The sequence below is a fragment of the Pectinophora gossypiella genome, chromosome 9 (assembly GCF_024362695.1).
Source record: "Pectinophora gossypiella chromosome 9, ilPecGoss1.1, whole genome shotgun sequence".
NCBI lineage: Eukaryota > Metazoa > Arthropoda > Insecta > Lepidoptera > Gelechiidae > Pectinophora > Pectinophora gossypiella.
In genome coordinates this window covers 4,982,703-4,999,331 of record NC_065412.1, presented here as the reverse complement: position 1 = coordinate 4,999,331, position 16,629 = coordinate 4,982,703, and the positions used below count along the sequence as shown (strand labels likewise).

Genomic DNA, 16,629 nt, shown 5'->3' with positions numbered 1-16,629 from the left:
GTCAGGATCGAAGCAAATGGAATTCCATAGTCTCTGCTCACCGCAGAGGAAAATAGGCGTATCTTTATGTGTTTATATATGTGTTTATATATGTACAAGTTGTACTTATACTTACGTATTTCCTACAGTTAATATCACAGGAAGTAATGTCACATAATGCCGTCTGTTTCTATGAATAACTAAACAATACCTATTGTGAAAATTAACATGATTATTTATCTTTCATTATAAGACGACAGTAATCAAGACGTTGTTAGCATACAACTGTTCATACTTGAGACGTAATCTTCTGTTTGCGGCCCTGTTATCTAAGCCCATGTCGGTAACCAAGATTTACGATATTCTCACATGGCAGACTTATCTATACCTAATTAGGTTAAAGACATAAAAATAAATCTTAAAGTGTAAACAATTGCTACACTTATATTCGTCATACTTCTATTTTGGGTGTAATCTTGCTGTGATTTCTTAGCGTTATTTGTCCTACGTTTAGTATAATGCCTTATATATTCATATTCATTTATTGCATGTGTCAAATATATATTAAGGTGATACATAGTAAGAAGGTACATGTGACACCCTGCAAGGGCACGGCAGTACGGCAGTATGTATATACTTTATGAACAAAAGTTGTGTGAAAAAACTTGAACTTTTCTGCTGGAATAAGGAATGAAAACCCAGTGCAAGAGGTTTTACTATTCTCCAGAAAATTATTATTAAGTAAGTATATGATTTAATCCAAGTTGTAGCACATTCCATTGTAGTCACTCTCCATTTTGTAAACTTCAAAGTTGCCCAGGGCGCGTTCAAGTTAGTCGTGCTGTTGATCTGCTGCTGTTGCGCTGGTGCCACGCAGCAAAAGTTCGTCATCTTTGGTAGATTTATCAGGCATCACTACTAACTTGAAGACCCAAGATCTTATGGACTTCGTTAGAATTCCGATCAACGGCAAATTTATAATTCGTCATGTCGAAGAAACAAAAAGTGGTTTTCGTACTTTTATAAGTCGAAATCTAAACTTCATTTTAATGTGGAATCATTAGAGAACTCTGACCTACATACCTAATGGACGTCAAAAAAATATATTTTAGCTCTATGTTACAACCCTATTTTTTACCACCACTTCGGAACCTGTTAGGTATAATTGAAGATAAGAAACGGCACAAATAACTTCTCAACAACACTTGTCATGAATTCATTAATTACGATTAAAACAAACAAAACATACATTTTACAAAGTTCCAGCGCGGTGTAAACTCAGGAATCATTTATTATTCAATTACACTTGTCTCTGAGGAATTCGTTCACATTAATGTAATGTAGAGACCGCTCCAACTCTCATTTCATGCAAATAAGGATTTAGGGCAAAAAGATTATTTTTTTTCAAGCAGATAAGACAAAAAATTAGGTACGTTTTCTTTGAAATGTTCATTCTTTTCTCGAGAAAGTTATGAAGGTGCGCTTACCTAGTACCAGACAGTTTTTACTTTTACCTTCTACTTTTTAATACTTGCTATTCGTTATAGAGTTAAAAACCGTCCTCAGCGCTCCCTATCTGTCCAGCTAAGTACCTTAGTTAATGCCAACCGAGTCAAACCAAAATGCCAAGCGACCAAAGCCTCCTGATATGGCTCATGTAACGATTACTCACTTACATCAGTAAGTAGTAACCGGGACCAACGGCTTAACGTGCCTTCCGAAGCACGGATCATCTTACTTTCGGACAATCAGGTGATCAGCCTGTAATGTCCTAATCTAACTAGGGATCATAAAGTGATTTTTGTGATATGCCCCCATCGGGATTTGAATCCGGGACCTCCGGATCGTGAGCCCAACGCTCAACCACTGGACCACAGAGGCCTTTTGGTTTAACTCAGTTGGCATTAACTAAGATACGTAGCCGGACAGATGGGGAGCGCTGAGGACTGTCACGCGGTTTTTAATTCTATGTCGAATAGCAAGTATTAAAAACCGAATTGCGGCTGAGTTCTTTGTTACATCCCATTATGTCACCATTTTCCTCATACTTTTGTCAATTTTCCTATTTAATTACAGTGCTCAATTTTCCCTCCGGCAGCCGTCTCATAGCCTCGACATTTACGCGCAATTACCAACATTCTCGAGCACTAATTAATACGACAGCCCTATCCTATGTTTACTTCACAATTTCGTCATTTATACGCTCAATATTTTGACTTAAAAAAAAAATATTTTACCGAGAAATGTTCATACCAAGAAGAAAATAATTTCGGCTTACTTTTCTTTTACATAGTATTACTTAGCATCACGCCTATATCGCCGAAGGGGTAGGCAAAGGTGTATATTATACACACCCACTACTCGCCAGCTATGTTTCAGTCAATTTATTTATGATCCAAACACGAATTGAAACTTATAAAGTCGAAATCTTTTAGGGTAGGTCTCATATTGTCTAGGTAGCATTATGATTACCTACATTAAGTACTATATTGCACACCGACTAATAAGCATTTAACATACAAGAAATAACATACTTAAATAAACATACACCGCGGTAAGCAGAGACTATGGAATTACATTGGCTTCGATCCTGACACACTTTTCTTGCTTCCTCCACATTCAATCGTTTCATACACGCACACCAGTTCAGAGTAGATCATACTAAACCTTTTCTAAGGACCAATTTGGTCAATTTACGTCTATCTAGGTCTTCCTCTGTCAGCCCTATCACCAATCTTCGCTTTATACAGGGTGTTAGTGGGATCGTTACGAAACTATGAGGGATGATTCAGACCATGATTCTGTGTTGATATCAAATAAAATTTTCTGTCGCAAAAGTGTGGAACTGAAAATAATTAAAGTAAACACTAAAACTTTCATGAATTTTCCAACAGGAAATTCGACTTGATGTCATTTCAGAATCATGGTTTGAATCATCCCCTTCAATATTAGTTACGGTGTATGGCTACCTGTACGTTCTTGTACGGGGTGTAAGTGTAAGTGAGTTAACGTTTCAAATATACCTACTTAATTTATTTGGTACCTAACTGTAAAGATGTTTCAGACAGCGTTTCGAAGAGTTCAGGCGAAGCGGTCTTGACTAATTGCCCGATGTCGGCGGAGATGAAAGGGAGGTACAAAGGGTGCCGCTCGGACAGAACACAGAACACGCCACGACTCGTAATTATGATAGTATCACTCTCAGTCCGAGCGACGACCTCCCAGTACTGTAATGTACCTACCACAGAGTTGGTTGATTGTGGCTTAGGGAATGCAATCCCGACTCAAGATCGCAAACTCGAGATCCTGCGGGATTGGAAATATCAATCCCGGAATTTTCGGGATTCATAAAAAAAATTAAAGTTAAGATGGCTTGTTTGTGATAGTGAGGTTAATTAAAACAAAATATTTTTTGAAAGAGAACAAAAACCTTTAGTAATTAATAATTAAGTTTTCTTTGGAAATCAACATAATCAAAAAAAAGTATAACTCAAGGAGATTCGCCCAATCCCGTCAATTTCCAATGGGATCTCGTCATATTACGCTTCGGGATTGATCCCGAAAAATTTGTCAAGATCTCGCGAGATCGGGATCAGAATTGCATTCCCTACTGTGGCTGTACATTCACTACTAAGATCGTCACGTCACATGGTTACATCAACCATATAAGAGCACCTTAGGCGCTCCTACTTTGACGACTTGTCGCCATGGCCGAATATAGCTGGAGAAAAGTCGTGGGAGAATAGTCGGTGAGGCCGAAATATGCACAAAACGAAATATTTTATAAAGCTTTCCGCGTCACTCATTGCTTCTTTAGTATCGCGCAACGACAAGTAGCGCTTGTAATACTACGCAATGAACGTGTAAATGGATGTAGCGATCAAACCAGAAATGTCTGGATGCGGCCGGTTCTCACGCCAACGTGAGTTAACAGGCGACATGCGGACTCGTGTAATTTGAGGACATATCTCCTTTGTTTCTATGATCTGTGGTACTTACCTACTCGTTTCAGTAGTGAGTGACTGACCATTGATCATGAGCTTGACTTGATACAGTGTAAAAACATGATAAAGTTTCAAATTCAAAATTACATTTATAAGGTTTGTTCATGGCCTTGCCGAAAGTTAGGGTGTAAGATTGCTTTTCAAATTTTCTTGTATGATATTGAAACGAAAGGAATAACTAGCTCGAAAGGTAAATCTAGCTCGCCAAAAATTGATACTTGTAGGTACAAGTGTAGGTATTATTCCTTATTCTATGACTAGACTTAAGCGCATATAAATATTTGAAAGTCTTATTAGGTAAGCATTATATGTATGTGTTTCTAAAACATAACTTTCCTGGTTTAATATAAGTAGTCTATGTTTATAATTATAATTATAATTATGAAAGGAAGTTAAACATGAAAACTAAAAACACACACAAACTACAAGCTAACTACACAGCAAAGTTAGCGTCGTTCCAAAGCCAGTTCGCATGTTACAGAATGCAACTATTCCTATTCGGTGTAGTTTTATCGCGAATATCGCACAACGGATGCAGTCGGAGATAGCGATGCGATTTCGTTTACAGCGTCGTCAACTAGATTTGAAGTATGTTTGATTGTGTCATACTTACATATTTTCCAAATTGGATAGATCTACGTCTGTTGAGATTGTTTGAATGATATAATGTAACCCTTATACACTAAAATAAACTATACATGTAGATACCGTGAATAAAAGTGTGTTGTACAAAACATAGTATCGTTGGTAGGGACCGGAGCATTTAATTTTAGTAGTAGCTGTCTCACAGTTTTCCAAGATGAGAAAAGTCGCTCTCAGGAAATGTAATCATAAGAATTTTCAAACACTGCGAGGGACGCGTCATGTCGAAATTTCTCTTCGGCAACTTCAATCTTTTTAGCCGTCAGTCGTATCGTGTTTCGAGTATTCAGTACGCCGGATCTGGTATCCGGGCCATATAATATAGTAGTCCTTGCTCGTATCAGGTGACATATTTCTCGGCCTCCCATATTTTTGTACGAGCCAGACGAGGTAACGAAATACCTACATCTCCTGATGCGTTTTACGTAGCCGTAATTACTCGCTTCCACGAAAGTCGTGAAATATGTCGACTTTCTAAAGCATTTTTGGTGAAATTATCTGTCTGGGAAATAAATTGTTGGTCTTAGGTAGTTGGCCTTTATGTATATGTAAAGGAAAAAAATAAGTTTACGTAAGTAACTGATATATTTGGCGATATATATTATTAATCAGTTTCTTGATACTCGAATATAAGTACATAACGTAACATAACATTACACAACATAACATACATACATTACACACATACATACATACACACACGTACATATGTTTGACCGTGTGGATCACGTCATACTATTACACAAATTATATAACCTTGGTATACAGGGCGATTTGTTCCGTTGGGTAAAATCCTATATAACAAATAGAACGCAAGCAGTGGTGCTGGGTGGTTACAAGTCTAACTATATACACATCCCCTCTGGAGTCCCCCAGGGATCCCATTTGGGACCTTTATTTTATAATGCGTATTTATTCGACATCCATACGTGCTTTGTACATTCCAGGCACTTACTCTACGCTGATGATAAAAAAATTTACCTAAAAATATCTAAACTTGATGACTGCAGGAAAATTCAAGCAGATCTAGACCGGCTTTCGATATATTATGCATATAACAGAATTAACGTGAATGTTGACAAATGCACACAAATTACCTTCACTCGTAAAAAGAAGCCAATACTGTTTGATTATAATATACATAACATTCTACTTCAACGGGTTGTACAGTCTCGTGACCTGGGCGTTATTTTGGACAGCCAACTTTCCTTCAGCAAACACATTGACTCGATTGTTGAAAAAGCCTATAAAAATCTAGGATTTGTTATGCGAGTCTGTAAGCCCTTTGACGACATAGCCTGCATTAAGATGGTCTATTATGCCTATGTAAGAAGTGTTTTGGAGTTTGGAAGCGTAATATGGAATCCACAATACAAAAAATATGTCGAAAAAATTGAACGCATTCAAAAAAAATTCATTAAACACCTTAATTATAGAGAGAAAATAAAATTACCATTCTATGAGGAGGGATGCATATATCACCGCGTCAGTAATCTGAAGGATAGAAGAATACTACTGGACATGGCCTTTTTGCACGATATAGTTAACGCAAGTCTTGATTGTCCCGCACTTACATCATCTATCTCTCTTATCACGCCACAACGACGCCCTCGACATCCCTTACATAAAGTATTTCATATCCAGCGGAATCGCACAAACTACGGAAGCAACGATTTTACTTCACGAGCACTTAATGTTTATAATAATACATTTAGTGATTTTGACATTTATGCTTTATCGAAACCTTCTTTTAAGAAACTTGTACTCGAGAGGTTATCTAAATTATAAATTAGAAGCATATAAATAACCATCATGTAGTTAAATCCATATTATATTTATAATATATATATATATATTATTATATATATATATAAAATTACTTAGATATATTGTGCTATTAATGTTATATGTATGTATTTATTTTGTTATTTCATTGTCTTTTGTATAGGTTTAATACAATACAATATAATATAAAATACGTAAGTAAATGTTACACACATACACACACACACACAGACACACGCGAACACGGTTCATTTAAATTTGCATGTTATGATATCCTGTTATTGGCGAAGAAATTTTGTACATGTATTATATAAGAAAACGACTATTGTTAATGCTGTTGGATATCTAAATAAATAAATAAATAAATAAATGTACACACATACGCACACACGCACATACGCACATACATTGTACATAACTTTTATATTTATTCCATTCCAGTAACTTTATAGAACAATTCTATTGTAATTGTGGGCTATAGATGCCTGGAAGCATCAACTGATTCCGAAGATTATTCTTCGTCTATTTATCTATATCTGAACATTGCAGGCTAGGTTTAACACACGACGGGGAAGAGCAGTGCTCCACTGAAGCCCAGCGCGGCTCCGTGATGGCTCCCACTGTTTTGGCCACGCTGCACAACTACGCCTGGTCCAAATGCTCCAAGGAACAATTCCACGAGAAGTCTCGGTAAGTCTACGTTCCTTCTCTTCTCTTATCTCTTCTATTCGCTTAACTGGGTCTCCTACTGCCATTCTTTCACGGTCTTTATGTTACATTTTCTTTTGTAGATTTCTTTTTCCTAAGATCGACAATAACACAGCCCGAACTCGTACTCTGATTTAAAATTTACCGAGTTATTAAAGAAAATAATTCAATTTTTACAAGAACGTAAAGCAAATTTTTCCTTTCAAGTGCTTATCTATTATTTACTGATTTAAATTAAAAATGCATATGTTAGGCGATTCTCACATGAGACCACAAACCGACGCGGTTGACGGTGAAGCGGTCGAGAAGGTATCATCGACTTGTATGTAATCCGCTGATGCCTAACATTTAAACACCGCCTCGCCGCGCGGTGGGCCGCTACAAAATCCTCGCCTAAGATAGTAACTTAATTTTCTTAGGAAATAAACTTCCTGGAAATCTATGGTTGAAACATTGTGCATTCTAATGAGGCCATTGATGTATAATCATTATGTTACTCCATAGTAACACCTTTCGATGAGGCTATCTTAGAATCTTCATTTTGCAGGAAGTGGTGGTGTCTACACGAGCGAAGCAGACATGATGGTGTAGTCCTAGGGGGCACCAAAGAACTGTCTAACTATGTGTTCACCATGGACGAACAGTGCCGCACTGAATTTGGAGAAGGGTTTGTAGCAAAACTATACTGATACGGCTCACCACCTATCACATTGGTCTAACAAAGCTCGGTGAAGTGTGGGTACTTAGTTCATGTTACTATTATCGTGAGCTTATGTTATTAATAATCGTACCTAATCATAAAGATTAACTACCATAATCTCGTGTATATTTTCAGTACGAATTACGAGATAGAAATGTCTTTATCGTCAACTTTACAGCTTTCTTTTCATGTTCATTTCTTTTAATAAAATAATTTCAAATTTTATGGGTTCAAATACGGAATAGAAGAAAGAGGATGGAAAAGCCCTAACGCGCATTTTGTATGAGTACCACTGACGCCGGATCAACTCACACGGCCCCCTCTCTTTTACTACTCCTGCAAACAGATAACTACGATAGCTCTACTGCTTCTCAAATTCTATAGGCACTTTACAGGCAATGTATATTTTATGTAACAGGCTGCTATTTTATCATTACTTTTCGTATACTGTATACAAAATATTTTTTAAAATAAATAGCGATCATACTACGGTTTTTAGCTTTCAATACAATACAATACAAATACACTTTATTGCACCAAAATAAAAAGAAATAATTACAAATAGTCTCTTAACTAAGTACATGGCAAATGGCGGCCTTATCGCTTAAAGCGATTTCTTCCAGACAACCATATGGTGGGGAAAAATGTAAAAAAAATATTGAAAGAATACTAGAATAGACTAGAATTTTAGCTTTCTTGTGAGGAGGAGGGATCTCCTTGCATGATAGTCGATATTTGATTTTTTGGCTTGCAGGTTATAATGCACAAGAAGTAATTTTAATAAACTATCGCGAAGCTCTGTGTGTCGTAAGCTTGCGGACGAGTGGAGTGCAAAGTTGAAGTATGAACTATTAGCTCATACGAGTACTCGTATGGCGCGCGTTCGCGCTCACTTTGCCCATCCAACCTATTTCTTTCATTTTGTGGGTTCAAAGTATCCTTCAATGCCTAAGAAAACAAATAACAATGATATATTTTTCCTTCTAACAAAGGAATCGCTTTATCAGCATTCAGCCCATCACAATATTATGATTTACTTTTCCACTTGGTGTTGTCTTAACAATGGGAGGCTCAACCGTGGTCCATCAAGGGAGAAAATAATTATTTTTTAGCGTACATTTTTAACGTCGGATTAGGCGGCGGCTTGGGATTAGTGAGGGCTAATTTAATGTGCTGTTGAAACACAACCACTGAGATCGGGCGTGGAAGCCTCCGTCCTAATTCGAAGTCGTTTACTCACAAAAGGCACAAAGCCACACTTTATATACACACGTTTCTAGCGTTATTTTTATTTTATTTTTGCTCAAAGAACCAAAGCACTATATTCCAGTAGGTCTTTCGGTTAAGGAGCGATGAAACTTTGAAGAAATAATTTAAGTTGCATTGCATCCGACATTTCCTCTTATATAAGTAAATTCCGCCTGATATTAATAATATGGAACAGCTTATTACTTATTTTATATTCTAATGGTCAATGGTGCCATTCATAGAAAGAATAAGAAGGGAAGAGAAGGTGGACAAAATATGGGGTTGTGTAGTTCGTTTTAAACTTTCCTATATGCTTTGTTATGTGTAAATATTCATTGGTTGGGTCAGTTATTCAATGGGCGAGTGTTTACAAAACCATCGGTCGCATTTGTTTTAAAAAATATCAGTAGTAAAGTAGACCTTAATTGACTTTTTGGCGGGAACGGGAACATCTAAACAATTAATGCGAAGTGGTGTTTTGTGGTTAATAATGATCATTAGTCAGAGTATTAACTTAGTCAGAAAACTTTCGCGTAAGTATTATTATATCGGAATATTCAATAATCAAAGTATCTATTTTCGCTTCGTGTCAAGAAGCCTCAAAAGTGTATGCAGACTTTTGAGTTAATTCGTTTGGGGTTCGGTGTAGGAGTCTGCTCCGAGAGTGGAGGCTTAGATTTCATCATTCATTGACATCACCTTTCATCATTTCATTCATCATCACTATGAAAAAAAAATCATAAGACATGGCTGTATAGTTCCCTTTGCCTTGCCCTTCGGGGAAAATTAACCAAAACATACATACATACATAAACTTACGCCCGTAATCCCAAATGGGGTGGGCAGAGCCACAAGTAATCAAAGACAACTTGCAGCCACTGTTGATACGAAGTCCTAAGATGGATACGATGAACCTTATGGTGATAAGGGATCAGCCTATCGCCCATAACATTAGTCCATCATGTTAGAGGACGCAATCCCTCTGTCGGTTTTTACGACATGCCCGGGAAGACAAGCAGCTGAACGTGTTCTATGTAAAATTAACCAAAAAAAAATAGTTTTTTTGCTTTTTGGCTTGAGTACCAAGGCAACTGGATGGTAGAGCTGTCTAGTGGTATCTGCTCGAAGTACATATAGACCTTCTAGAAAATGTAGAGTAGGTCTGGTTTTTCTGTTGTAAGTATATGATATTTTAGCAGTGAAAGTTGAACCTCCCTCCCTTATTATTAAATTGCGCGCGTGTACGTGACGGTTCGTATTCAACGCGTTATTTGGTGTCATCTCAAGTGATGAGTCGGTGAATTCTGGGTATATTGTGTAGAGAACGTGTAGTACCCAGGCTGGCGACAGTTTTCCAATAATCCGCTTACTTGTAATCGAATCCGCAGCTCGCACGGCGCTTCGTGCCGCGCACGGCACCAACTCTCGACACCAGGTGCATTATATTAAGTTTTAATATTTTATCTTGGTAAGGTTTAAAATATCAGCAGAAGTGTTCGATGAAAATAAAATGTATATGTTTTTCTCGAGAAAAATATAGTACGGTTGATTTGTGTGATAAAATCATCGACTTATAATTCTTTCGCGCTTACGCGGTATAAGTTAACAGTTTGAAGAAATTCTATTTTCTAACGACACTTTCGCGGAATATTGCATTCTATCTAAAAAATAGCAGAAGCCAATCATCCCGCCAGAAAATATGAGTGAAAAAATATTAGGCTTAATTTGAAACATGCAAAAGCCTAGGGACAGAGGTGTCTTTGAGCGGGCTGTGTAAACTGCGAGGGGCGACAGCGCCCGCGGCGCGGACGACCCGTGTTCAGCCCTCGCTTTACAAACATCTACTGCGGCAACAAAGGTTATGTTTGCCGTAAACATATTTTATAAGATCCCTTCAGGTACTTTCTCAACGCCAAAACGTTTTTTCCTCCTATTTTCTCTAAGTTTTCATGCAAACCCGCAACCTTGGCAACGTACTCTGTTCAAGTACACTTCAATGTGACTCCTCAATATTACTGTTTGCTTTTTCGGGTTCGCGTCGTAAAGTTGATATCATTACCAATAAGCCAAATGGAACAAAAATAGATTAGCTCAAATTAGATAGATATCGCCTTCCTATTTCTATTTCCGTCTAGTGAAACGATATCCTCTATCTCGCTGCGTGATTGGACGAAGCGATGAGTTGAGGGAATTTGGGGCGAGCTTCATTTGTTCGTGGCCCTAATTATGAGAACAAAGGACTGAGTTTATTGTCTCACGAGGACGCGTGTACTTGGGCGCTTATTGATGGCTCCATGGCGCTGATTACTTGCATACTACGTCTTTCGCTCCGGGAATGGAATGCTCGTAGGTGCAGAGGTGTGAATACAGTTTAAGTTCTTTATGAATGCGGGCCCTATGAAAAGAACTTGTAGGCTTATTGAATTCACATAACATTATCTTTTCAATTACGCGTTTGCTTTTAGTATATTTGGAATCAGATGTCAGAATAGTCTCTAGGCCCAGTCAGTCAGTTCACAGGTCTCAGTTCTGATGCCCCATAGCAACATTAAATACTACCTGGGTGGCAAACTACTTCATCTGTCATCTATCACCACTCAAGCAGTAGTATCAAGAGCTCTGATCTCAGAAGGTTGTCAAGTGTCAAGACTGTTTATCATGCAGCTTAGAGAACGCATTTGCGAGAAGTCATTAACGTAGCATACAGTTACACAGGTACTTGAATATATGACTGACTGTGATTGAGACTGCTATAACTTAAATGTACTTACCTACAATATGTGGGGATAGACTAGCTAATTGCAATTTGCACATAGTATAAAAGTACTTAAGCAATGTCGACAAATGTAAAATAGCCATATAGCTTTTTTAAAGTAAATTGGTTCAATGTGGCCTCTATAGACCATCAGATGATAAACCACAGCCTTATTTGGTGTCTTAAAAGTGATAAGATGTACCTAATGTTATAGCTTCAGGTTTGCACATCGACTCCATCACTTTGGGGATTATCTTAACTGACTTTTACTACATACCCATGCCGCGGTGGAGCAGTGTGGTGTATCGCATAACCCTTACGGTCGCCTTTATTCCCATAAATAAAAGCCTGCGCGTATATACAGGATGTTAATAACATCGTAACGAAAACTTTGAAGGTTGATTCAGACCATGATTCTGAGTTGATATCAAGTGGAATTTTCTGTCGCAAAAGCGTGGGACTGGAAATAATTTAAAAGAACACTAAAATTTTCATGAACTTTCCCATAGGAAAATCCACTTGATATCAACTCAGAATCACTGAATCATCCCCCTCAGTATTCGTTACGGTGTCACTAACACCTATATGTACTTGTATGGCTGCTTGTATGTAATACGCTGTATGTGCATATATAGAGGTACATAAGCTCACGCGACGATATCCCTATTGAGATAGTCAGAGGGGTATTGCAAGATGAACTAATTAGGTACCTACGCTTTACTGAGCTTCCTATTAGACCAACAAAGTAGGTGGTGAACCGAATCTCCGTCTATAATGCTCTGACCAACTGCACAGTGAAAATTGAACTTCTTTTTCTCTTATCGAGTAGGTTGCGTGAGATCAATGACCGACCTTATCAACACTAGTGTCAGGGTTACTATTCAATTGAGCCACCATGGGCCCCTGTATTAATATACACGAACTGAGGTAAATAATAGCCGAAACCGACTGCTTGTGCTAAGCATGGATCATCTTACTTTCGGATGATCGGGTGATCAGCCTGCAATGTCCTAAACAAACTAGGGAACACAAAGTATTTTAATGGTTATGTCCCCACCGAAATTCGAACCTGGTATATACGCTCAACCACTGGATGCATATAATTTATAAATTAAATGTATGTAAATGTCGCAGGTTCTCTGTATGCAAATCGGTGAAGGTGCGGTCAGCGTGCTCGCGACTGTGGTGCGCGCACCGCAACATGGCTCACGTATGTCGCTCCAAGCGGGCGCCACCGCTTGAGGGCACACCCTGCGGACATAATCGTGTAAGTATTAGGGAACGCAATCCTGACTCGAGATCGCAAATTCGAGATCCCGCGGGATTGGATATATCAATCCCACAAGATCCCGAAATTTTCGGGACCTCGTCTAGTTCACAAAAAAAATAAAGTTATGGTGGCTGAACACGTTGAAAACTGCTTATTTGTGATAGTAAAACAAAATATTTTTTAAAAGAAACCAAAAAAAACTGTAAAGATGTTGTGGACAATGATACATCATCTTACACCCACACCTTATATCCGTGAAAATGCGATCATCATGACGCGATGTTAACCATACCATTCTCAGATTTTTTACAGTATGGAAATTTGTCTTCAATATAAGTAATAACATATTTACTTTATGTAACGTATTTATAAATTGCCATTAAGTATTCAACGACAAACTTTTCTTTTGATCAGAAGCTCCACATATATCTATTTGCGCCTCGTGAAACTTACCTACCGCAACAACCACCCACACAATTACCGCGCGTAGCTATTTTCCGATAAACTGAAACAGAATGGAATACGTTATTGGTCGTAAATTCAAACTTACAGCTCAATAGGCAATTAATACTCTTATGCAAAACCGAATATCGTTCCCGAACGTAACAGAAGATAATAAAACACACAAATATAATCCCAATTGGAACAGTCATACTTATATATTTTTAGGATATATACAGACAGACAGAGAGGTTGTAAGCGTTTGAGATGTGGTGTTGGCGAAGGATGGAGGGTATAAGCTGGACTGAAATGGTGTCAAATGAAAAAGTGCTGTAAAGAGTTTAAGAAAGGAGAACCATAATGAAGACTATAGAGAACCGGAGAGGAAATATGATTGGCCACCTGATACGACACGATTCATTTATGACAAACATCATAGAAGGAAAATTTGAAGGGAAGAGAGGAAGTGGTAGACCTAGGAGAACATTTATGAAACAAATAAAAGAGAAGGTGAGAAGGTGAAGGTCGTGTCGTATCAGGAGGTGAAGGATTTGGCGGGAAGAAGAGAGGAATGGCGATTACTCCATCGACAAGAGCGCAGCTCTTAAATAAAGAGAGAGAGATACAGACAGACACTGCTAATCTTGTGATAGATGTACAGAGGTACATCGTCACAGAACTACCCCCATTGGGATATTAGTCGTAAGCTTCTGTTATGTTTATTAAAAATGTAGCCTAGAGGCCCACAAGGGGGCCACAGATCATCAGTGTCTGTCAGTACATATCTTAAAAATAGTCAATACTTTTTAAGGTTCCGTACGCAAAGGGTAAAAAATCGGGTCCCTATTGCTAAGACTTCGCTGTCTGTTCGTCGCCAGGCTATATCTAAAGAACCGCGACACTAAAAACCAAAGAAAATATATATTTACTTTTTGTCCTTTTTGCTCGATATCAATAATGGCAACATTTGTGTACCTACTGTGGTTTATCTAGTCAATGGTGCGGATCCCTCCTGGCCGGTTTTTATTAGTACGTGTGAATATTTCTGTGTGTTCGTCGTCGCAATGCGTAGAGCAATGATGAATGCAGCGCCGCGGACGCCCGGGCACGTCACACGTCACCTCGCCACTCAGAATTCCGACCACGTCCGTCTGTACCAGTGCACGCATAAATTCAATAAAACCTCGCATATGGTGCTAAAACTGTTGAATCAATATTATATTATTTTCACGCAATTGTAACAAATCGAAAAAGACATTGCTGCATGAGCAATAAGGCGCCTGTTGTGCCATTCTGTATGTGTTGTCCTTATTCCTGTATCTTGTGTCCATTGTATTCAATAATGTATTTTATCTATCTATAAATCGCTAATCCAGGTCTAAGTAGAAATATGGATAATTATCCCGCTTTTCACGGGGTCCGCTTACCTAACCTGAAGATTTGTCAGGTCCGGTTTTTTACTGAAGCGAATGACTATCTGACTGTCCAACCCGCGAAGGGAAAACCAGGCCAATACAGGTTAGGTCACATACCTCCGAAAATCCATTTCTCGGGAACATGGGTTTCCTCACGATGACGATGTAAAAATTGGATATACATCCTTATTTAACCGGTTATATGTATTATTGTACTGCCTAATGTACTTACTTTTATACTAGGTTCATACTAGACAGTATTTAAACGTATGTACTTATCTACGGAATACAGTCGTGAACTTGTGTTGTAATGACTCCGATTCCTGCAGACTCCTCCTAATTTTATTTTATTCTAATTGTATATTTATAATTGTATGATAGCGTCACTATGTCACTGAATCACTTTAGCAAACCTTTCTGTATATCCGTATAATAACAATTGACCATCAATACATAACAGTGGAGTTTAATTAGTTAAATAGATAACGTTCACTGTTATGTAAGTATTGATGGTCAATTGTTAGATTTAGATCGGCACAGGTTAAATATCTTAAGTTATTTAATTATTTGAAAATCCACAACGCGCCGAAATGAACGTGACGGCAGCGCCATAATTATATTAAGTAGTATGTATAAATGTATATGTATATATTTAGACGTGTATTCCATAAATTTTATACCTGTCGATTACCCGTCCCTTTTCTTTTCGGTGGATAAGAAAATGACAGGTATAACTTAAAATAAAATGAGATAGTGTGTACTGATATCAGCACTATTACCTGCTTATCTTAGGACGCTTTGTAACTATGTCTAGGCCCGTATGTAAGAACCTATGTTCTTACTTCAAGATGCTGATTCTGTGTTTATACCTATTAGGTATGTATCTAGAGAAAAAGTACTTTTAATATCACATTATATATTTAATAGTACATCTTCTATCGTGTGGGTTGTGAGATGGAGTACCAACCTCATCAAATCTGGTGTCAGGGTTACTATTGAGCCGCCAAAGGCTCACATGGCTCATGTAACGACTACTTACGTTACAAATTAGTAACCGGGACCAACGGCTTAACGTGCCTTCCGAAGCACGGATAATCTTATTTTCGGACAATCTAGTGATCAGCCAGTAATGTCCTAACCAAACTAGGGACCACAAAGTAAATTTTGTGATATGTCCCCACCGGGAATCGACCCCGGGACCTCCGGCTCGTAAACCCAACGCTCAACCACTGGACCACGGAGGTAATTAATAGTATATAAGTCATTATGACTATTGGTCGAATAGTAACCCTGTAACCCGTAACATTATACCTAGGTATAAACATTTATGTATGTAGATACATTATGCTTCTTGGGTCGGGGGCATTACGGGGGGGATCTGTTTGACCTCACATGTTTGTACATAAATGAGCGTTATATCTCGAGACTTGCGTAGAAAGTTTGGGAGACATAACAGAGAATCTACTTTGGAAGCATGCAAATAGCATGGCCAGTGAATAAACACTGCGCACACTGAACAAAGGGCCGCCCGGGACAATGGAGATGTAAAATTGACAACTGACGAAGGTAGGGCCAGCAATTTTGATAGGCCCCATTGTTTCGTTTCGGGGATATAAACGGCATACAAGCCTAGTAAATACTGTTCCGATTCAGTACCTTTTAAGCTATCATAATAAGTCTTT

General features: G+C 38.1%; 1 protein-coding gene across 1 annotated transcript in view; it reads left to right on the top strand.

The window, feature by feature from the left end:
- Window positions 1-16,629, top strand: part of LOC126369858 (A disintegrin and metalloproteinase with thrombospondin motifs 3-like) — a 63,486-nt gene that overhangs the window by 15,257 nt on the left and 31,600 nt on the right. Inside the window, exons 5-7 of the mRNA XM_050014438.1 lie at window positions 6,960-7,100; window positions 7,666-7,785; window positions 12,956-13,088. Coding sequence (XP_049870395.1) covers window positions 6,960-7,100; window positions 7,666-7,785; window positions 12,956-13,088 — 394 coding nt within the window. The remainder of the gene's footprint in view (window positions 1-6,959; window positions 7,101-7,665; window positions 7,786-12,955; window positions 13,089-16,629) is intronic.